Source organism: Oxyura jamaicensis, chromosome 1 (genome assembly GCF_011077185.1).
Source record: "Oxyura jamaicensis isolate SHBP4307 breed ruddy duck chromosome 1, BPBGC_Ojam_1.0, whole genome shotgun sequence".
Classification (NCBI taxonomy): Eukaryota; Metazoa; Chordata; class Aves; order Anseriformes; family Anatidae; genus Oxyura; species Oxyura jamaicensis.
The window spans coordinates 52,227,483-52,250,841 of NC_048893.1; the positions used below are offsets into that span (position 1 = coordinate 52,227,483).

Sequence of the window (23,359 nt, forward strand, 5' to 3'; positions counted from 1 at the left end):
CTAGAACGTTCGGGCCGGCGCACGGCGCGGGGGGCGGGGCTTCGCTTGCGGAGGGGGGCGGGGCTTCGCTTGCGGAGGGGCGGGGCCTCCGCGGTGGGCGCGGCCTCGCGGCGGGCTGGAAGCTTCCACGGCGCCGCGCGGCGGCCGGGCGGGGAAGTGGGCGCGCGCTCGCGGCCGCCATCCCGCGGCCTCCTCCCCCCTCCCCTCCCCTCCTCGCGCCGCTCCGCTCCGCCATGGACTCGCGCAAGCTGGGCGAGCTGCGGGCCTTCGTCAGGCTCTGCAAGCAGAACCCGGCCCTGCTGCACACCGAGGAGCTCGCCTTCCTCCGCGAGTGGCTCGAGAGGTGCGGGGAGGAGGGGGAGAGGGGCGGCGGGGGGGGGCCGGGCTCGCGGGGAGGGGAGGGGAGGGGAAGGGTGAGGGGAAAGGGGGGAAGGGAAGGGGCAGGGAAGGGGAGAGGAGGGTGGTCGGTTTTAGGGCTTATAACGCGTTAACCGAAGGGTTAACGGAAGGGGAGCCTCCTCTAGCCCCCCCAAAGTTCCTGCATTCCCTCAGGTATCTGGGTGGTTTTCCTCAGGTATTTGGGTGAGTTACGTACTTGGAGCGGGAAACTGGAATCGTTTTTCACGTCAGAATTTCAATCAGAAGTCGTTTTTCACGTCGAGCTGTGGAAGCTGGGGCTTCTCCCCCTCCTCTACCCAGGGCTGTTTGCAGCAGGACAGGGACACGCAGCCATGAGGGCTGCTCCTTCCTTGGAAGCTGCTTGGGGCTTATCCCAGCCTGGCTTCAGGTGGGGGGAAACTTGGTGGCTTTCGTCCTATCCGTCAGGCTTACCTGAATCTGCGATACATACGTCTTTTATCATATCCATCAGGCTTACCTGAGCCTGAAACGCATGGGTGTAATCACCAAGGCAGGGTTGCAAATGATTTCGGAGCAGTGACTAAAGGGTACTGAAACCCATTCTTACGTTTCTGCAACAGAAAGTCTCAGCGGAGTTTTATTTTAAAGCTAACGTTTCCAACGAAAATTATTCCGCGTTTCAAAATGATGCTAACCGCTAGTAGAGTCAGAGCCAATTTCAGCTTAATTAATAAGTCAACTTCATTTCTAGCTAGCTGTTAGTGTTGCATCAGAAACCTTAGATCATCTCTGCTGTTTTCACGCACTTATCTTCTAGCCTTTATTTTGTCTAGCTGTGTGGAAAGCGTGTGCTGCTGCACGATAATGTTTGCAAGGCGTTTTGACATCCCTTTTATTCAAGTCATTTTTTTTGGAATTGCATACAAATATAAATATTTTGACGTGAATTGTTAGAAAATGAGTCATTAAGGGGAATGTGCTTTAAAAAAAGAAACAATAGTGTTAGTTAAAAGTAAAGCACAGAAACCGTCATTCACATACCAGGCTTTTTGCCTTTTTTGTTGTTCTTACTGTTTTGTTCAAGTAGATTTTGACCCTTTTGGATTCTCGTTAGTCTGTAAAGACAACTTTGCTGTGAGTGCCAAAAGTGGATGCAGAAATGACAGCTGCAGTCCTCCCAACAAGTCATAACAGCAGCGCTCCTCATCACCGCAATCAGAAGTCTGGAGTCCCTGTTGCAATGGAGTCCTGACGGCTTCCCAGGAGTTGTCACCAGGATTGCACAACTGGTTTAACAAACCACGATTCCAAATATTTTTGTGCACAGTTTGTACAGCTCAGTTTCTCCTGAGTTGCAACTCAGCTTTTCCTGAGCTTTTCTTCCTGAAAAACTTGCATTTTTCTACAAGAGTATCGTGTGTATCTGTATAGCATCGAGGTTAAATAACATACACAAGCTTTGCATGTCCTTACCATGCATTTAACCATTGTAACCAACAACTGTTTTAAGGAATGATTTTAGAGGAACTTGCTTTGGAATTTTCAAGGACTAAAACTGTTTAGCCTCAGTCGATCGTGAAATAGCATATATATAGATGCATGTAAAAAAAAAAAGTGCATGTATATATGTTTAACATACATGCACATGTTTCAGAGAGTTCTAAGCTTGGAAAGGGTACCTTTTGGGATGTGAAGACAGTAGAGAAGGCTGACCAGGTGATTTCAGCCTTGAACAAGGTGTCAGACTTAAAAACGAGCTGACCTCGAGACCAATAATTTGGAATTGCTCTGAAACTTGAGTCCTGCAGGCTTTTCGGACGCACAGCGGAAGAGAAGTTCCAAGGCTCCCCTAGACAGCCCCCATTTCTTTTTCTTTTCAGAATTACGACCAACTTTCTTGAACTGCTTGTTCAGGAAGCTAGGATGAAAATCCTTTGATTGTTATGGAAGGGTAGAGAATTGTATAGCTGACCGTCAGTCTGCAAGGGTAAAAATTAGGAGGAGCAGTTACTGTGCATGCAGTATTTTTTGCCTAGCTCTCTCATGATCTATCAGCTTAGAGTTGTTCAGTCCTTGGAATATAACATATATAATGCAATGTCAGCATACCAGGGACGTGTAAATTTCTGTGATAGCTTCAGAAGATGCCTTTCTTTGAAACTTGTGATACTTCTTTCTTGACAGCTCTCCTGATGTAGACTAGAAGTAGTGTAGTGCTGTTTGACCTGCCCTTTGCTGCAGGTCCTTGTGCCAGGACCTGTGAATCCTGCCACCTCCCCTTCCTTCTTCCACCTTCTCTCCCAAATTGTGTGGTTTTGGGTTGCACTCATTCCTGAAAGCAAACGCTCATGTGCCCTTCCAGTTTCTCCTGCCTGTTTGCCCACTTCCTTCCCCTCTGCCCTGCATCACGTCAAACCAGTTGTTTGGTCAGTGACTTGGTTGAACTTGTTGAGTTGATGGACTCAAGTGTCGTTGGGTTGTTTTCTGTTTTTTTTGTTTTGTTTTGTGGTGTTTTTTTTCCTCCTTTTGGAGTGTGTAGGGGCAGAGCAATTGAAATCTATCCGTAGATGAGAAAGTGGGGCAGAGAATGGATGGGAATGGTAGTCCTTGTGGCAGCCTGCCATTAGATATGATTAGATGTTACATGAAACAGCTGGAGAATTCAGCCTGTACTTCTTCCTGGCTGCTACCCAAAGTTGATAGAATATAGAAGTTTATTCTATATTGAGAGAATGCTGGCTATACAGAGAATGCTCTTAAACTTGCAGTGAAAGTACAAGTGCTCTTCAACTTGCCTAGAAAGGCATGAATATTGCAATGCAGAAAAAAAAAAAACGCTGCATAGAAAACAGCTTCATTTCTTTTAATTATATAAACATTTTAGGCCAAAAATAACCAAGATAATAGACATTTTTTAGTCCACTAGGGTTCTCTTAACTTTTTTGAGCTCTGTTTCAGAAATAATTCTGGTTTTAATAATAGCTATAATATCTAGTTCTGACTTAAAATAAAACTTATATTTTAAGGAAAAAAATCTGTTTCCACCAAAAAGACAACTTTTCCTTGTGAAAAAGGATGGATGGGTGATGTGTCATGGGCTTGAGTACAAGTTTTAGGTGAAAGAGCCATGAAACCCAATGTACGTTACATTACATTGTGAAATCACGGAGGCTGTGTGCTTTTTTTTACTGCTTTTACAGTGAATTGGATCACCATGTTTTCTATCACAACAGAAAGCTGAGATTATCAGCAGGATTTGAGCAGATTTGAATCAAAATATGGGCCACTATTTTGATTATCTTACTGTTTTCTTTTTTCTCTTGTTTTGTTGAAAAGCATGGGAGGCACAATACCACCTGCTCCAGCCAGCACCTCCACAGACGAGACAAGTAAGGTGAGGTATAAAGAACTTTGTAACTGCAAGAGAACTTTTGCGGCATTCAAATGTTCTTGGGTAGGAAGAGAGAATCAAAACTTGATGTTAAACTTTACCTAAATAGTGTGGGTGAATACACTGGGGTGAATAATTTTGATAGTGCAGACTGAAGCCAGCCCATTGGGTGTCACAGACAGTGATTTGTTACAGATGGCTTTCTAGTTTGTTTCAGTTGTTACTGTGCTCCATTTCCTTAATCCTGAATGCCTGATGTTCTCAGCAATGCAAATGGCAAACACTCTATTTTTTTTTTTAATGTTCTCATGGTCTGTTTATAGACCATTTCTGCTGTCATTAGTGGCTCAAATTATAATCTTTGCATGACAAGAAGTATTGGAAGCACAATAGGTAATGAAGTGAACAGTTAAACTGTCAACTTTTTATGACAGCATTGTGAAAGAAGTGGGTGTGGGTTGTTTGTTTCTTATTGTTTTAAGGGAGATAATAAATCAGGCCTATAGATTTTTATAGCGGGATTTTTCCAAGCTTGAAATTACTCTTGGAAAAAGCAGAAGAGATCTTATTTTGCGTTTAACAAGACAGTGGTTGCTTGCATTAATGGCTGACTAGAACTCTGGGAGTGTAAGTAGTGAGTATAGTCTGCGATGCTGAATGTGAAGGCAAACTGCTTATGTCTGTGATAAAGGAGGGTGTTCTAAGTGATGGGATTCACAGGAAAGTAGTGAAGTAATTAACAGTTGATAGGAAAACGTGGAAAGCTATTCTAAGTATGTATAAGTAGCAAAGATCTCTGACCTTGACAGATAAAGAAATATCTTATTGGTTGATGCTAGCTTATCCTTCCTTGTGAAGGACCTTAGCTTAATAGTACTAGATTGAGAGAATTTTTCATCCAGAGAATGCGTCAGGGACGGCAGGAAGATTGCAGTGGCTAGCTAGGATTCATTGCAACACTGATTCTAAAGTATGTATTATCTGGATCATTGTGTTTGGTCATTGAATTACACAGTTTGAAGGATGGGCTTTACCAATAATATAAATTCATGAATAAAGATTTGGGCTCCGAATTATTTGCATGTGTGTGTGACAGACTTAATCTCAGAGGAGTTAAAAAGGAAAGGAGATTTGTCTTAAAAATAACTGTTCAGCTGCAGAGCAGTCATATGCTTTGCAGATTCATTTTGTATTTTCTGATGCATTGCTATTTATTAGATTGGGAGTAGAATATCAGCCAGAAATAATGTGTGCTTACAAATACATTTCTCTTTCAGGGCAAAGCAGAGGAACAGCCAGAGGAGCCAGTTAAATCTCCTGAGCCAGAAAGTGAAGAGAGTGACTTAGGTGTGGAAAATAGATGGCATATCATAGTTAGAACGTGATTCTAGAAGTCTTCTGTTTGTAGATGGAGTCTAAACTTGCTTTTTGCTTTTCCCCCAGAAATCGACAATGAGGGAGTGATTGAACCAGATAATGATGCTCCTCAAGAAATGGGAGATGAAAACGTGGAGGTAAGCACAATACCTTCAACGGCTGTGGCAGTAGGAAAGAAGGAGAGAGTTTAGTCAAGAATAGCAGCTGAGGGGGAAATTTAGACTACGTTAGCTAGGTAGGCAGCTGCAGTTCTGGATCTCTTTATCCTGAATAGAAAACTTTCTGGTTTAAAACAACAATCTTTTCTTTGTCAAGGGTAGTCCATCAGAAAGTTCAGTGAGGAAAAATAAGGTCAGAAAAAACAACAACAGCAAAAATATTAAAACACACACGAAAACTAGATCTGCAGAAATCTGGCACGATTCAGCTACCAGAAGGTGGTTGAACACTCTCCTGAGTGCTGTTCGGCCGAGTTGAACACTCGGAAGCGTGTTTTCCAGCTAAAATAATGGTGACTACTATCTCGAAAATGACAGCAAAAAAGATCATGTTTTCAGTACTGTGACTTAAACCTAAATGAAAAGATTTTAGAGACAGAAAACTGCAGCTGCCGTCTTTGGTGCTCTCTCAGCATGGTACTTCTGGCCTGGGCTCTACAGCTTTTGGGTTTTCTCTGTCTGCATGTGTGTCATTTTGTTTGCTTATTTTCTTAGGTAACTGAAGAGATGGTGGATCAAGCTAATGAGAAGAAGATGGAAGCTATCAATGCTCTAAGTGAAGGTAATGTATTTGTTGTTTTATAGTACATATTAAAGGACGTCATGTTTGGTGCTCCTTTAAAAATAAAACAAAAAGAAACAAACCTTCTTGGATATCCAGAATGAGCTAGGACGTGAAGTGAAGGCTTTAATGTCTTCCCCATGTGGAAGACATTCCCCCGCTGGGGGAAGTACTGCAGCATCTTAATTATAAACTGACTGTTACAGTAGTTCCCTACGTACTATGATTAGTGTCTCTAGTGGTTTGTCTTAATGCAGTGAAAAGCTGTGTACTTCCTACGTGATTGCATATGAAGTCAACTGTACAAATTTAACTTGGAAAAGATCCCCTCCTCAACCCTCCAGCGTGCATTTTGGAGTTTGTACGTCAATAACATTGCAGGAATGAAAACTGGATTTTCTTTTGTTGATAATCTTCCATTTAGGATAAGGCAGGTTTGGCAACTTGGATTAAATAATTTCCTAATGATGGAAACTTTACTGGTACTTGTTTTCAGGTGAACTTCAGAAGGCTGTCGACTTGTTCACGGAAGCTATCAAGCTGAATCCTTGTTTGGCCATCTTGTATGCCAAGAGGGCAAGGTGAGTCGTCATAAACTCGCGATTTACGTTTCTGCCTGTTATTCCCTTAAAGAGTTTAAATTACACTGGCAAGATCTGCGTAAATTTAAAACGAGAGAAGAGAAAGAAAAGTACACTTTGTACGTTTTCTGTGTGTGATTAATGGGATTTGCGGAAGCAGCATCTAAAGAGCCTTGATAGTAGATTAAATAACAAAATTACACACTAAAATTGTGGTAATTTATGCCTTTCGGTGTGTTGAATTAGAATAATGCTGGTTCACAAATGCCTGAAACATTTGAAGTCTCTTCTAGGATTATGTCCTGTCTAGATACAAAGTTAAATGGATTAGGTAAATTCTACCCTGTTATGCCTGCTACCTACGTTTTTTGACAGAAAGAAGCAGATTTATTTCTGCTCAGTGGTCCTGTGTTTGAGCAGAACGTACCTATTTCTCAACATCAGCCTTATTTCAAGTTACGTTTACCAGACTGGAGATGATGAGTTACAGGCATATTGTCAAATTTCATTGTGGTAGCCCTTGCCTATGATGTACAAACATTTATCTTCCTAAATTTTGTGGAAGGCCAGGAATGTACATGTTAGAGAAGCACAAGTACCCACGGACCTTTTTTTTTCCCTTTACTTTTTGCACAAAAAGAAGTCACTAAGCATGGATAAATTGATAGTTCAATAGATCATCTTTATAGTAAGATAAAATTGAATCCTTTCAACTTTTGATGACTTTCACGTGATTGCTCAGTGTTTTTTTAGCTCTTTTGTTTTGCTACACCTGACAGGTAGATGCCTGCTTCTTTTGTACGTTCTATATCCAAGTTTTTGTGTGTACTCTGTGTACCGCAGTACTTTTGTTTTTGTTGTTGTTGTGATCATAGTTAACATTTTTAAAACCTGTTACAGTGCTGTATCTTCTCAGTGCTGGGATTTTTTAGCAATGAGAAGTGTAAGCATCAGGAGAAGTTTAGAATTGACGTCATTTTCCTCTATTACAGACATGAGTAAACAGTATACTAGGTTATTGTAAAACTTAGAGTGTAGCAGCTGTGAGTAATGAAGTGCTGTGAGTAATCTGTCACTGGTGGACTCAGGTTTTGTTTTTTGTTGCTTAAGGGTTTGTTTCTTTTGTTTTGTTTTGTGTTTGTTAATATTCTAACATAGCCAGCAGCATTGGAGCCTCACTCATTGGTGAGGCGTAAGTTTGGGATAGTTCCTTGAGATGTCCGTGTGCTTGTTCCTAGGAGAGAATGTGTGAATTTGTGCTTGTTCTATAACAAGCTTTAGTGATGAAGTTACAGGCACTCTGTAATTGCTGGCACCTTTTTGTTTTCTCCTCTGAGTAAATGTGAAAGGGCAGATGTTCTGACTTGGAGTATCTTGACTATTGATTATTTTGTCAATTCAGGAATGTTTTTTTAGTGTTTCATACAGAGATAGACATACTGCCCTAATTATTGATCTGATATGCTTGTATATTTTAAAACTTGCTGTTATTAGCCTTAACTGAGAGGGGATCAGGCTAACTTTTTGGATTTGTGTGGGTTTTCTTTTTTTTTTCTTTTTTTTTTGACTCTGCTATTTTCAAGAGCAAAAAGCTCTTGATAGCAATTAATAATGGAAGACCTTCCTTTACATAGCAAATGAACATCCCAGCTAATCCTTCATTCAGAGCAAGACCCTTAAAATTATGATAGGCTTCTCTTGGCTAGCACTGCCGGTAAAGACAGTTTCACAATTTGCAGTCCCAAACTGGAATCAAGCCTTTGATTAATGTATCTTACTTGCCTTCTGTATCGATTTGAAATGATCTTGCTCTTTGGTAGGTAATGTTCCCTGAAACTACCAATACAGAGTATGATCATGTGTCATTAAAGTGTTGTAGCAAATATAGCAAGCCTGTGATTGAATTACTTCAGAATCCAAAGCCAGCAGCTCTCCATATGCTGCATGTTCTGTGTTCTGTTGTTTTGTTTTTTACTACTTGTCCTAACAACTTGTATTTGGGCAGTGGCCATGTCTGATAACAAGTAGTCTTCTGAAGGATAGTCCAGGTCCTAACACAGAGAGCAGTTGTATCAGATGATCTTAAACAGTCCACATCATCCAGCATTCAGTGTCTCTTGGTAGTTGCCAATCCCAGGTGTCTATGTACCAATAGCATATGAAAAGGGGAACCGAGGTGACAGTTCTCTGTCATGTTTTTTCAGCCTTTGGTTCATAGCTCATAGGCTTACTTATTTAAAACTATGCCTTTATACTTAACAGCTCTTGATGTTTAGTGCCTTTTTTTTTGTCTTGATATAATTTTATCAAATCTCCCACTGAACAAATACAGATTAGCATTGGCAGTGCTCTGCAAAGGGTTTTGAAAGCTGAACTAAAATAAAGGATATGATCCTTTCTTTTGCCTATGCTACCATTGTTGCCTTTGTCTGGTGGTTCTTGTATGTAAAAGAACTGTCAGTTGTTAAAGATTCCTTGTTCTTGCTCTCTCTACTACTTGTGATTTTTACAGACTCAAGTTCTGGTGGTTTCTTGGTTTGTTTCTGGATGTTTTCTGCACCAGGCTGTAGGATCCTAACCTGTTTCCCTGTGTAGGAGAGAGCAACTCTGTTTTTAAGATGTTGTTGCATTTCCTGGGACCTTTCCCAGTTTTACTACCTGTCTTTGAGATGGAGGAGCAGAACCAAAATTTCACAAAGAATTCAAGCTGAGGTCCAGTGTGGATTTAGACATCAGTGTGATGATGTTACATCTCAGTTACTTCCTTGATTGCTGTCTTTGATTTTGTGCTTGTTGACTTCTCTGTATGGAGGGACTTAAGGAGCAAGCTGTGAGATCAGCTGAAATCTGGTGCTGTAAGTTCAAGGATCCCCCTGTCACAGGGACTGAGAGAGCATGAAAATGGTAGAACCTTGGTGTGACAGTTAGTGCTTTATTTTTTTTTCCTGTTACTTTAAAGACAATGTAACATGGAACATGTAATACTAGCTTTGTTTTGTTTAACTTGGTAGTTGCCATTGGCTATAGACCACAAACAGCATGAAATCAAACTGCTTTTTACATTTATCCTTTCCTTATGCATTAAAGTCATTCTTATCAGCAAGGCTCGAGTCTGAATGTTGAATACTTGCACTTTCTGCTAATGATTCACATAGCATCGGGGGGAAAACTGAATTTCACTGACACTGTTATCGCTACAAAATCTTTTTGAACTCAGCTTTTCAAATGTATCTCATTAGCTCGCCTGTTAGTCATCAAAAATTATTTCCAGCTTAAGTTAGTAACTTGGCATTTTAATATGTACAATAAACGTTCTTGTTCCTGCAGTGTTTTTGTGAAACTACAGAAGCCAAACGCTGCCATTAGAGATTGTGACAGAGCCATCAAGATTAATCCTGACTCAGCACAGACCTACAAATGGCGGGGGAAAGCACATAGGTAGTGAACTGCAAATGTTCTTGATACTCTCTTTACTTACTTGGGAGGGAACAACTTGTCTATGCTTTTATTTTCTGTGTTTTTCTGTGAACTGTCTGTCTTGTATGTGAGAGCAGTGCTCTTGAGCCAAGAAACCATTATGCTGAGTATATGGATTAGAAGAAAAAAGGATGATGGTGATTTATTGATGTTGACTTAAGAATAATCCTTCTACACTCTTATTTTTTTACTCCTCTCCTTGATAAGCCATCTTCTAGTGACTTAGTGTCATTCTGTAAAGCATTTTTTAATCATTTGCTAAAGATTGTGACCTGCAGGAGAGTAGGTTTTATTTTGGTGGGCTTTCTTGTTTTTTACTTGGCTCAGTTATAATTTACTAACCTATAATTCTGAATATTTATCTGCTGCCTTTATTCCATAGGATCCTAGAGCTCCTTTACGTAGTAAATTAAACTGTCTGGTTATTAAAGGAACCAATTGTTGAAAATTAAGAGTGGTATTAAGCAAACAGTGTAATTATTTTAATAGCACTAGGTCAGTGAGATTTTCCCCTAACTGTAGTTAAAATTATTTCTGAAATGAAAATACGTCAGCCAAAAAATAATGGGATGCTTCCTTCACTCTGTATAAAAGTGGAAGGAGTAAACATTAACAGAACTCCTAATGAATAAATGAATTACTCTGAACAGTGTTTATTTAATAAGTCTACAATTTTAATAAATGGCATGAAGCCTAAGAATGAGAAAGTTGGAGCAGAGTTTGGATTAATGCCCCTGTCAGTCAGCTGAAGTGCTTTGACCCCTTATCATTCACTTAAACCTTTGACTATCACAAGTTTGTCTAAATGAATAAAGAAGTAGTGCTGCCCAGTAGCTTTTATGACCTCTTCAACTAAGACCTGGTGCAGGCAGTTAGCAGGGATGTATAAGTGCTGAGTAAACCAGGTGCATGTAAGCTTGATTTAGCAGTGGGGTAGAGTTGTACAGAACACTGACCTTGTAATTTCACGTTGAGCATTCGCCCAGCGATGCAGAACGTTTATTAGGGTGCTTTGCATGTTTATATACAGGGTACTTTCTCCCTGATAGACTGTTGCTGTTTGTAGCAAGGGATGCCACTAGCTGATTTAGTTTTTCTTACTGAGTTTTGCCTCATGCAACCATCATAGTAAAGGTGTGGAAGAAGCAAGCAAATACTCTCCATAGCATCATAGATCATATGTTACAGAAAACTCTGATTATTAACTTGAAACTTCTATAAGTCTCCATAGCTGCAGAAAAAATACTGAATGACACATGGTTGTAAATACCCTGAGCAATACCTAGAGTTCAGTTTGCTTTTTTCTTCTGAATTCCAGACTTCTGGGTCACTGGGAGGAGGCTGCTCATGATCTTGCATTAGCCTGTAAACTGGATTACGATGAAGATGCTAGTGCCATGTTGAAGGAGGTGCAACCAAGAGTAAGTGGGAAGGGGTAGTGGAGGTCCCTCTCCTATTTATTTTAGTGGTGTCTTTGAAATTCTTGTGATATTCATTGTGCTGTAGGAATGTCCACGTGTCAGCATCAGCGTTCATCTGACACTTCAAACGGAGTTTATAAATGCTTCTGTGTCTCCAATCACAGCTGTTTATGGCTCTGTTTGCAAATTAGGTTTTTTGGGACTGGGCATATGACTGAACTATGAAACAATATGTTCCATCTTAATAGAAAAATCTGAAATAGTTGAAGTTAGCCAGGCATTTTAGAATCTAGGCTAAAAGCATTTTGTTATCACAGTGTTCCCTTGCTGTTCTGGATTTTTTTATCCCTAAAATGTTTCCAAACTGATCATAGATTCATCCTAATCATGTTTTGCAAAGTATTCTTGGTTGTGTTACTTTCAGTAGTATACCTCATGAGGGCAGCATAATCTCTGTGAGACTGGGTTTCAGCTTTTCTCAGGTGGTTGACCCCAGCATTGTTCTGATGAAGAACTTTTGTGTAACACATGCAAGACTTGATAGTAGGCTGTCTTTTTCATGTCTTACATACTCCTTTAAAGTCCTTCATGGAATGCATATCGCAACTACTGCATTCTGTTGGGTTTACGTGGCAACGTTTGCAGGAGGTTGGGGTTGAGAGGCTGTAGGGGTGGCTTCAGTGAGAAGAGACCAGGACCTGCTCCTGTGGTGGGCAGAGCCAGTTCCGGACAGCTCCAAAACAGACCTGCAGCTGGCCAAAGCTGAGCCTGTTGCACTTCTGTGATGACAAATTTAAGAAAGGGTTTAAAAAAAAATGCTGTGTGGCAGCTTGTGAGAGGTGTGAGGAGGGGAAGAGGTGAGAGAAACAACCCTGTGGACACCAAGGTCAGTGAAGAAGGAGGAGAGGAGGTGCTCCAGCTGCTGGAGCAGAGATTTCCATGCAGCCCATGGAGAGGACCATGGTGAAACAGGTTGTCCCCTTGCAGCCCGTGAAGGACCCCCATGTCACAGCAGGTAAATATGCTGTGAAGGAAGTTGAAACTTCAGAACACAAGAGTATCTGTGTGTAAAAGAGGCTTGCAGCTATAATTTGTAATAGTATTTCTGTTCCTGGACCTTGATTTATTTTTAATATATAATGGGAATGTTACAGGATACTTGTCATGTATGGTATTAAAGCTCTGCAATTTGTAAAATTACAAACTTTTTTTTTTGCAGTGTTATATAAGGATACGTTCTGGTTTCAGAAAAAGAATGCTGCACTTAGTATTCTATCATTAAGATGATCCCTGACTGAGGAGGCTTAGGGAGTTCATTGTTAACTGGCCACCTCCACGGGGGCTGTAGAGTTGATACTTTTGAGAAGAAGATAGGAAGCCAATTTGCTCCCCATGTGCCATCTCTTGCTTTGGTTCAGGTTTTCTTTAGTCTGCTCGAGTCCAGCTGTGTATGCTGCCAAGGCATCTGGAACAGCAAAAGCACTGTCTAACAAGCGTGTCTGTGCAGGGGGAGTTACACTTCCTGTTATTGTACCAGTGAAAATTCCTGTCTTTGTGGGCAATTCTTTGGTGTTAGCCCTGGAAGAACTGATATTTCAGCATAAAAGCAGGAAGGAATGTGGAACAACGTGTTTAAGTTCTAACTATGGTGCAAGTCCTGGAGCTCTACAGGAAGAAGGCACTAGACTAGAGCGCATGGGTCTGGTGAATCCAACAAGGGCCTAGTATATGTCAATAACTGATTGTGGTAGAGAGGAAATAGCATATGCTCCCTGACACAAAGGGGCTTTTAGGATGTGAACTCAAATCTTATTTTTAAGAACTGTTTTTTTTTTAAAAATAATAATAATAATAATAATAATAAATAAAGGTTTCCCTTGCAGGTATTTTATCTTGTCATAAGTTGTGTGGTGTACTAGAACGTACCTGAAATGTTGGTATTGTGTTGTAACAGGCTCAGAAAATTGCAGAACATCGCCGAAAATATGAACGGAAGCGCGAAGAAAAAGAAATCAAGGAAAGAATGGAAAGAGTGAAGAAGGCACGAGAGGAGCATGAGAGAGCACAGAGGGTGATTATTTAGGCTTTAATATTAATAGTGTGGAGAGTGACACAGTTATTTTGTTTAAAATTAATTGCATGGGAAAATTTATTTTTAAATCTTAAATTTTAGGGAGATATTTTCTATCTGTGTTACTTGACCAATAATAAATTCTGGAGATTAAGGCCTTGTACTGCATCTGTTGCTTATGAAGACGGGTTCTGGTATCTCTACTAATGTAACAATTTCAAGAATTCAGTTACTGTTTGACCATACCAGAACAGTTTTCACTTAATACTTACATCTCCACATCTCCCAGAGTAAGAGGCTTTAATTTCAAAATAATCCTTTGCTTTTCTTCTTCACTTGCTGACACAGTTGACTTGTTTGTGTTTTTTTTTTTTTTTTTTTTTTCAGCTATACTGATATATTTTAAAATTTAATAGGCTAAAACTGATCATGCAGTTCATGCTTAGCAAAAACACACTCTGCATAACTTAGAAGAAACAAATAAGAGTAGATCACTATTTCTTGTCTGAAGTCCTGCACTACATACAAAACCACGTTTGCTTATTGCTGTAGCCTACTCCCATGAAACAGTCTCAGCTGTTTTTCTGCCTAGAACCAGTTGATCAGTACAACACAGGCTGCAGTTCCATTGCTCTCTGTGGAATGATGTGCTTTCTTTTATAGGAGGAAGAAGCAAGACGACAGGCAGGAGGAGCTCAATTTGGCGGTTTCCCAGGTGGCTTCCCAGGTCTGTATTTTTAAGCACCGTTTACTTCTTATGAGAGGTAGCAGTGACTTTTTTTTTTCCATATGCAGTATTATGACCACAGTCCATAGTGTTTCTTCTCAAGACTGAGAGAAAAATGTTCCTAAGAAGCTTAACTTATCTACAGCTTATCTACAAATAACTGTTCGAGCAGTAGTGGGAAGAGGATCAGATTCTTTCTCTCAAATAGCTGGGTAGTTGCTGGGTAGTAAATACAGGGAAGATGAGTTAGTATTGATTAAGAGAGTGAAAAGATTTAGGTCTGAGAAAACAAAGATGCAATGTTTGCTTAAAATGTGCTGAAAAAGTAATATAAAATGTTTTATAAATTTCTCAGTGTGGCTTGGAGCTGTCTTGCTTAAGAACAATAGTTTTAAAGCTGAAAATTGGTTGAGTGTTAGGGAAAACTGTGATATTTGGAAGCTATTGTTGAAGAGAATAATTTCTCAAAGGGGGCAGTGCAGTTCTTGAACAGTTCCACGAGGATTAGCCTTTCTGTGTTGTTTTTGAGTGTAATAAGTTGGGGAGAAGCAATAGTTCCATGAAGATCAGCCTTTCCATATTATTTTTGAGTATAACAAGTTGGGGAGAAGCAATTGAATTGTAGTTGAGGTGTGCTGAGTGCATGCTCCAACCACATCAGCTTGTCAGAGAAAGCAAACAGAGACTATATCTGTTTCAGGGATTCCCCACCCCACCTCACCCCCAAACCTAAAGTTCCAACTGAACTTGGAACGAGCCTAGAGCAAAAGCAAATCAGTAGTATTAAGTCCTGAGTTGTTCACCCCAGGCACTCAAAAATCTGTTTCTTAGGCTTGAGATGTACCTGATTTAAGTTAATTAGAAAATCGCTACATTTGTGTACAAGGTGCTAGGTCCTCACACTAATTACAAGCCTCCTATTTCATTGGGTTAAAAATACATATGAAATAAGATGGAGGCCCTCACAGACAGAAAACCAATGCCTCTGCTTTGCATTCAGTGGAGCAGCTGTAGCTTCGTGGAAGACCTGATGTTGGAGGTGTGGCAAAACAAGTACGTTTTGGTCTCTATCAGTGAGCTCCTGTATAGCTGAATTAAATGTTTTTCATCATGCATTCTTTTGTCTTGGGTTTGCAGGTGGATTTCCTGGGGCTATGCCTGGAGGTATGCCAGGAATGGCAGGTATGCCAGGTCTCAATGAGATTCTCAGTGATCCAGAAGTCCTGGCGGCCATGCAGGTGAGTATTTGATTAAAATCAAAGCTAAATGCTCTGAATGAGGGAGGAACAGCTCCTGTGAGCTGAGGGAAGAAAGATGTGACCTTCTGGAGAGCAGTGGGGGGTGCTTGCTTATTTCTGTTGTGAAATTTTCTTTCTGTGCATGTGTGGCACCAGACTGTCTGGAATCTGTTAGGTATTTTTCAGATTGACAGGACCTTAATTAAAGGTGTCATGTTGTGTCCCCTTCCTTCCCCCACCCTGTACTTGCATACAAGAGACAAAATTGTATGCTGCAAGAGGTTTATCCTTTTTGAGTCTCTTGAACAGTTATTTTCTACACAGCATACTTCACTTGCTCCTTTTTGAATGCATACACATTATGGTGAGATAATGGTGTGCAAATGACAAATTAATGTTAATGTTGCAATGCAACATATTGCAGTAATGTCGAGAGGAGAATTGCCTAAGTATTTTTTGCCAGAGGCAAAATAATATCAGAATAGTTCTACATTCGGCATTTTCAGAATTCGTGCTCAGAAAGCCTACTTCCCCAGTGGGCTTGATTAATAGCTCATTTATTTAATTGCTCAGTGTCATGACTAGTTTTACACAAGAAAAGCATTCCAGCAGATTAAGTAAGTAGAATGTATTTGACAACATTAGGTTGGCTAGGCAAAGCGAGCTGTGTAGTTGTATTTGCATGCTAATGTGGTCCCGTATAAAAGCCTGTTGCTATATTTTTCTGGATTGCTCTGGTTAAACTAGAGTTATGTGATGTTCTCAGGTCATTGAGCAGCTATGATAGCCATTTAATAAAAGCATCACGAGGGACCGTTACTTGGTATGCCCTGAAATCATTAAAAAGGCATCACTTTCTATGCAAAAGTTTATGGGTTACCCTAGTTCAGTGGTTGCTAGTGTTTGGAAATGCACCTTTTACCTGAGCTGCTATGGCAGCAATGTTGTCTTGGATCCAAACCATCCAAAACAAAAACGAACGAACAAACAAAAAAATGCAGTTGCATTCATTACCTGGCTCATTTATGTTGTAGTACAGGCCTTTGAAATGGGAGTTGCTGAAAACAGCTTTAAAGTGCAATTAAATGTTAAGTGCTTGCCACATGTCTTTAAAAAGGCTCCATTGCATGCTGATTATGTATACCCTGAAATACTGTAGTACTCTGTTGTAAGAACATGTGTTGACAGTGTTTTCTGCAGAACCTGTTAGCTAAGCCTTGAGTGTCTCATCGACTTTTGCACGAACTTTAAATCTAGCTGTGATTTATTTAATGCTTGTTCTGTGTCTGCACTACCTTCATTTCCTGAAATGTCTGCCTACATTCTTAGCCTCCCTGTATCAGCAGTGCAGGTTAGAGTCTTAAAAGCCAGTAGTTTTTACTGCTTGACTTGCTTCTGCTCAGTGCAGCTATGGATTGTGTTTAAGGATGATGGTAGCTGACAGCTGTTACTGAGGTTGCTTATGAGGTTTTGCCAAAAAAAAAAATATACAGATTCACCCAAGTCTGTCCCAAATCATGAATCTTAAGGTGTTATTTTAGCTGACCACGTGTAGAGGCTTTTCATGGTGAGTTACTGCTGAAACTGTAGTACTGAGGTTAAAGACCTTCCCAATCTCCTCTGAATTAGTGATTATCTCATCATCTTTGAGACTGCTCACCTTGAGCTTACATTGAAGTATGTCCAAGTTAACTGGTTATGCTTTCAAATTGAGCTTACGTTCTGTAGAAGCAACCAAAGAATTAGACATGGCTGCTTATGGATATATTTACAGAAGTTAATCTTTATTCATATACAGGTGAAAACACAGATTTAACAATATAGCACGGTCTTTATAGTCTTCTACCCTATTTTGTATTCAGAAATTTGGGAAGTTTGGGTTCGTGAAAGCCATCTGTTTTCATAGGAATCCTGTAAAGTGAAGGAAATATATCCAGTGCCTGTTTTCTGAATTTTACCATCCTAGTTTTCACAGACTTTGCAGATCCCTTTTCAAAGGAGAGATAACACGCTTTTAGTTCCTTCTAACAAAAGATAAGTCTTGACTCTTTCAGTTCCCAATATGTTTAAAAACATGACTGAACCACGTGGGTGATTTCATTAGAGTACACACCTATTAGATGCAACTCTTGGATCAGACTTGTTAAGCAGCTTTTGTCTGTGTCTGATGCTACAACAGATATATGGTGATGTTATTGTAGCACAGACAGCTCTGCAAACACCAGCTGAGTTTTGATGGTTGCCAAAGAATAATTCTGTGATAGCAATGGAATAGAAGTCTAGGGAATGCTGTGTCCTTCAGTGAAACTACTTAAATGTGCAAGAAAGAACAACAGATGAAATTACAGTTTATACTGGACATAAGCAGCTGCTTGTATTTTTGCTGGACTAAGGGAAACTTGAATCTTTCATGCAGAAGTTGCTATCGTGGAAATGTTTTCCCAGGCTGAGATGTAGAATCAGCCTGTGTGGAGCCTGTTCAGAACATGCTCATGTAAAATGAGCAAAAACAACTCTAACTCAATAGAGGCTAAAGGTGTACTAGCAGCACAGAAAAAAGTATTAACACTTCTCATACTAGATGGGGAAGATGAAGTTTGTGTTCTTTTGACCAGTGTCAGTGTCTTTAATGTATGTGAATGTATTTATTAAGTGCGACACAGCAGTGTGACGAGAGACGGAAGATTCTCTTCCAGTTGTGACTTCCTGGAGGAGGTGGAGAATGACGGTCTGAGAATGAGATGCATTTTTCAAAAGCCAAATATTGCCACATCATCTGCTCACAGTCCAGCAGGTTAAAGTTTATGCTGCTAGAAGGAAAAGGGGTGAAAGGAATGAGTAGCAGCTATTTCATGGGGGGATAATTACACTGCCGTACTTGATATACATATAGTGCTCCTGTTTGCTCCTTCAAGATGCATTTGAAGATACTTGAACAGAAATAATCCAATAGTTGTGGCTACATTTGATAGCTTCTGTTCTGGGCAAAAAAAAAAAAATACTTCTCATCCCTTTTCTCACACATCATACTTTCACTGTAACAAGTCCAGTAATGGCTCTGGTGTTTACTGATACAGCATTAGCAGCATACACGGCTTCCTTGAGTTTTCTTATTTCTTTCTTATTTATTAACTATAGTTTAGACTTGGCATGTCAAAAGCAGAGCAGGACAAGTGGTTGTGTTGGAACCACTACCTTTTGTAGACTTCTTGTTTAAATGCCCTAATTTTTTGCCCCCCTTTTTTTTTTGTCTTACAGGATCCAGAAGTTATGGTTGCATTCCAAGATGTTGCCCAGAATCCAGCAAATATGTCCAAGTACCAGAACAATCCCAAGGTCATGAATCTCATCAGTAAATTGTCTGCCAAATTTGGCAGTAAACCATAAAATCCCTGGTTCTTAAAAATCATATCTGGATGGGAAGGATTGATTTGGCTAACCAGTGTTGCAATAAAATAAACCATTGTACCTCTGATCTTCTCAAGAAGAAAAATGGGGTGTTCTAAGGAGAACTGCTCTCTAGCCCCAAGTGTTGACTTTATTCAGTGATTGGTTTATAGCACTCAAATTATATTCAGGTGACCCAGTTTCAACCATGCCTCCTTGTCCAAGAGTTGCAACCTTTTATTGTAAGTATTAAAGGCAGTTTCCTTTGAGTGAACACTCCTGTGAGAAATCATAGTATTCCAGGAGCATAAAATAAAAACCTCTCTTTTTTTGGGGTGGTGGTGGTGGTTTTCTTTTGTTTGTTTTAGATATTTTTCCTCAGTGAACCAAAAGGAAGGAAGTTTAATAGATGAAGTCTGTCCTAATCCAGTTAGGACAGAAATGTTGGCCTAGTCGCAAATAGCAAAGGTGGGACAAGTCTGAAGAAGTAACTGGATAAAGGAATTGTCTGAAAATACGTCTTTTTTTTTTTTAATGAGTGACTGACTCTATATAGCTATTAAAATTATCAGCGTAACCATGCTAGCTAGTTACACACTGGAACTTCCGGCAGTACTGCAAATAATGTCATCTTTTGATTACCATAACTGTGCAGCAAAGGTTCCGTCCTATCCTTTGCACAACCTGGCATGAAGTACATGTTGTGGAGGCCACAGAGGTTTTATTACTTGCTCAATTCTTGTCCAGCACCTTCATGTAACTTTTTTTTTTTTAATCAGTCCTGGGTATGGGAGAGTAGCTTAATGTCTGTACTCGTGCTCTTGTCCTTTCCCAGGTGGCAGGTCCTCTCTGGTTGCACTTGCCCTTCCTTGGGGCATGCTCACCAGGTTTCATTTATTTAGAAACTTGAGGGAAGGAATCTTGTTCCCATCACTACCTCTGTCTCACTGAACGCAAGCCATCCAGAACAAGTAAACACAGAGTTAAAAATCAGTGATGGGGAGAATACCCAACAAAATTGCAGCTCTGGGTTCTGAATCGGTTTGAGTCCTTACATGCTTACAGATAACATTTATTGGCCAAAGTCCTGCTGTCTGTTTAGAGATGATGACTCTTCCTCCACCACATACTGTAGTCTTCCATATTTTGTTGTATCCCTTTCTTAAAAAAAAAAAGGGGGGGGGGGCTGTTGTGGTCTCATACTTCCATGTTTTTGAGGCTTAGAATACAGAGGAAAAGATGAGGTAAATGGAGCAGACAGAATGTTCTTGTAACACTTGTAAATTAACAGCATGGGTATCCTTGAAGCAGCTTCTGTGCTGTTGATGTTCTGTGGATTTGTCTACCATAAACACCATTGTTGCCTCTGTTTGTCTTAGCTAAAATGTTACCTTTCTGTGGAAAAATGATCATAATTGTCTGTTCCCCACTTGAGTCGCAACCTTTGTGTGTTATCTTTTGTAATTCTGTATCTAAAGCCATAACTGTTGTTACCACTTTTAATTAAAACGTGGATTGGTGTAGGAACTCAAAAACAATTGCAAAAAATAAACCCCCAAATGCTTTTTCTCATACTAATGACCCTGCAGAATGAAATGTGAATCTTTTTGCTTAAGAAATATAGTTCTGAATACTTCTAGTAGCCTTTAAAAATAAAGTATGGTTTTGAAAAATAAAGCTTCTTGGGTTTGTGTAACTTTCTGAGGAACTTATTTTGCTGAAGTTAAGTGTGGGAATGCTTCAATTGAACTGTGTATTGAACTTGTGTTTTAAAACAGAACTCAGTACTTAAGGGCTTGTCTTCATGAGCAAGTGAACTGAAGCTATGATAGAGTGTTACTCTGTGCCTGGCTGTTGGTCATATTCTGATCTCCTCTTCCCAAGGGGAGACACCTGAAGTAGGTCACCCCTCAGTAAAAGCTGAAACCCAGCTTCTGCTTCATTCAGGCTGGTGCATATGTGCTGTGCATGAATTAGTCTTAAAAGATTCATTCCCAACAGTTTCCTCTTACTCCTTCTTAGCTGCCTGTGTCTGTCTACCAATGACTAGTCAAAAGTTGGAAGCTACCCCAGCTAGTAGAAATTGTTCTCTGCATCCTACCTGCTTGCGTACACATCAGTAATCCTTATTCAGAGCTGACTGACTAGCAAAATGTTCTCCCTATTTTCTAGTGTTAGCTTTAGCAAGCTAGCTGAATTCTTGTGTCTCTTTGGGAATGCACGTCCCATGACTTCTCGTGTGTGGCTTTTGTTTAGTTTTGCTGTTAATGCTATCTGGTAAGCTAATTGGAGAAATCTCTGGACTTATTTCAGTTCCCCAGGTTGCCCAATTAACACCTAAGCAGCTAAACTGGTTTGAACAGAAGTGTGAGTGTAGAAAGTTAACTGCACCAGAGAAGAGCAAAAATAATAGCTCCTATTTTGGGATGCGAGTAGCTGAATGACTGTTGTGTAACTGTTGTGTTTGGTGCTTGCTCCAGGACTTAAGGGCAGCTCCTTCAGGTTAATGCTTCCATTGCAGCACAGAGTAGGGATTGGGCTTGTAAATACAGTGGCAGTAATCGGCTTAGCTGACGGCTTGACTCTGAAAACAGTTGAACTGTGTGTCTGAACGGTTCAGCCAGCACAGCCTGGTGTCTGAGGTGCCAACTCGTGTTCAGGTGTGCACTTACATCGTTTGAAGCAAGCCATGTGCTATGCTGTTTGGGTTCTCAAGTGCCACAGCTTAGACGACCTGGTCTGCCAGAAAATGTGATTGCACGCCTGCAGCAAAGGGTCAGAGCCCTGTTGTGCATTGTTTGTGTGTTTGAGCGACTTGTCTCTCTCTGTTTCAACTGCTGCTTCAAGGGAGAATAGGAAATAGGACAGAAAATAGGACAGATGCTGTTTTTTACCTGTACTACTTAAGTGAGCACCATTGTGCAGTAATATGGAGAACACAGGGTTTGGTGCCTGTCTCATAATATGCCAGGGTTTTTTTTGGAAAAATGCTCTCACTTCACTGTTGGACTGTGAATAAAAGGTGCTTGCCAAAGTGACTTGTTTTTCCTTCCATCACATGGGCAGGAGCCAGACTGTCTCAAAGGTGGACAGGACTGGGCAGAGCAATGATAGGCCAGAGGCAGAGTGGGTCAATAAATTAGTATTAAAAAACTATGTAAAGGTAAAACCAGGTGGTAGAATCAGATCTATCTGCTGGCCATTTGCAACAAGTTGTTCCAAAAAAAAAAAGAAAAAGCTGTCTTTTAACAACATTGTTTTCCTGTTACATTCAGGGCCTCTGCATAAAGCCTGTGCAAGCCAAGCTCGTGCGTATGTCCTTCTGTGAGATGTAGAAGTAGGCAATGTTGTTCTGGGAGCTTGTAGCAACCTCTGAACAGAATCCTTCACCCAAAGGGACAGGAGGTGAGGGACTTAGCCACGATGAGCTGGAGCCAGGTCAGCTTTGGCGTGTACCTTCCTGGGGGTTGGGGCATGCTCCTGACTGGAAGCATTAGGAGCCCTTTGGAAAACCCACAGGGCATCTAGGCTGGGGGATCCCCAAGTGCTTTTGTGGTTTTAGGGCAGGTGGGTTTGCTGCAGCAGTGGTAGGAGGCCAGAGGGCTGTTTGCGTTCATCAGCTGCGGCGTGGTCTGAAAGTGGCTGCTGCCAGGGCAGAGGTGGATTGGAGTACTCAGGCAAGAGGGTGATTCACTAGGAAAATGGAAGTGTTTTCTTCTGATGCCTAGAGAAAGGTGTCTCGTGAAGCTTCCAGCGCTTTGCAGAGGTGGGCCTCAACCTTAAGTTATACACAGTGGAGTGAGGGTAGCTCTGTGGAAAAGTGGTTCTGCGATCCCAAAGAGCCGAAGGAGAAGAAAAACGCAGCTTCTGCTTGAACGCAGGAACAACTGTGTTGAGCACTACAGGGCAAGTCATAGGAGTGCAGTAGTGTGATATAAGCAAATGCTTATAGGAAGGGGAAGTGAGAACGTTTTCAAGGTAATGACAAAAAAAACAAATAGATCAGGTGGTGGCTAGCCAATCTGTACTACTGTGGAGCAACAAACAATTTTCAGGTGACTTCAGTATGCAAATAGCTGATCACCTTGTGAATCAGGCTTAGGTAAGTTGCAGTCTTCTGGCGTGGTCCTCACAAACAGGAACTTAGTGAAGGAAGCTTTGCCTCAGCCACCGCTGGCTGGAGGATCCATTGAATGTAAATGCTGAGGACTGTCCTGTAAATCTGAGTCTTCATAACTAACCAAGTCAAGATGTTAACTTAGTCTTGCTAATGAAGTGTTATTACTGTACCTGTCTTTGATGTACAAATATGCTTCTGAGTTGTATATTCTAGCTGGATGGTCTCAGACAAGCTTGAGATCTGCTTGTCAATAAATAAATGTATTTGCAGAATGCACTGTGACTCTTTCTGTTAAGTGGGTGACAAAGTTGGCACCTTTTGTGGTTGTAGATATTTAAGTACATTGACTTACTAAAAATAAAACTTCTCTTTATGCACAAACATTTCAGTGGCTACAAGGAATCCAAGTTTCTGCTAGCTGAAAAAAAA

At 40.6% G+C, this 23,359-nt stretch overlaps 1 protein-coding gene across 1 annotated transcript; it reads left to right on the top strand.

Moving 5' to 3' along the window:
* The first annotated feature begins 127 nt into the window (after positions 1-127).
* Positions 128-20,487, top strand: ST13 (ST13 Hsp70 interacting protein). The gene is made up of 12 exons (XM_035338618.1): positions 128-343; positions 3,697-3,754; positions 5,029-5,098; positions 5,195-5,265; positions 5,842-5,908; positions 6,405-6,489; positions 9,817-9,927; positions 11,285-11,387; positions 13,342-13,458; positions 14,122-14,185; positions 15,323-15,423; positions 18,682-20,487. The coding sequence occupies exons 1-12, from the start codon at positions 234-236 to the stop codon at positions 18,808-18,810; spliced, it is 1,086 nt and encodes a 361-aa protein (XP_035194509.1). The 5' UTR covers positions 128-233; the 3' UTR covers positions 18,811-20,487.
* Positions 20,488-23,359: the final 2,872 nt, after the last annotated feature.

Bases quoted from the DNA above. Each gene is read 5' to 3' on its own strand.
- ST13 (XM_035338618.1), top strand. From the start codon at position 234: ATGGACTCGCGCAAGCTGGGCGAGCTGCGGGCCTTCGTCAGGCTCTGC. The intron at 344-3,696 runs GTGCGGGGAGGA...TTTGTTGAAAAG, and splicing joins CTCCGCGAGTGGCTCGAGAG to CATGGGAGGCACAATACCAC. The intron at 13,459-14,121 runs GTGATTATTTAG...TTTCTTTTATAG, and splicing joins AGCATGAGAGAGCACAGAGG to GAGGAAGAAGCAAGACGACA.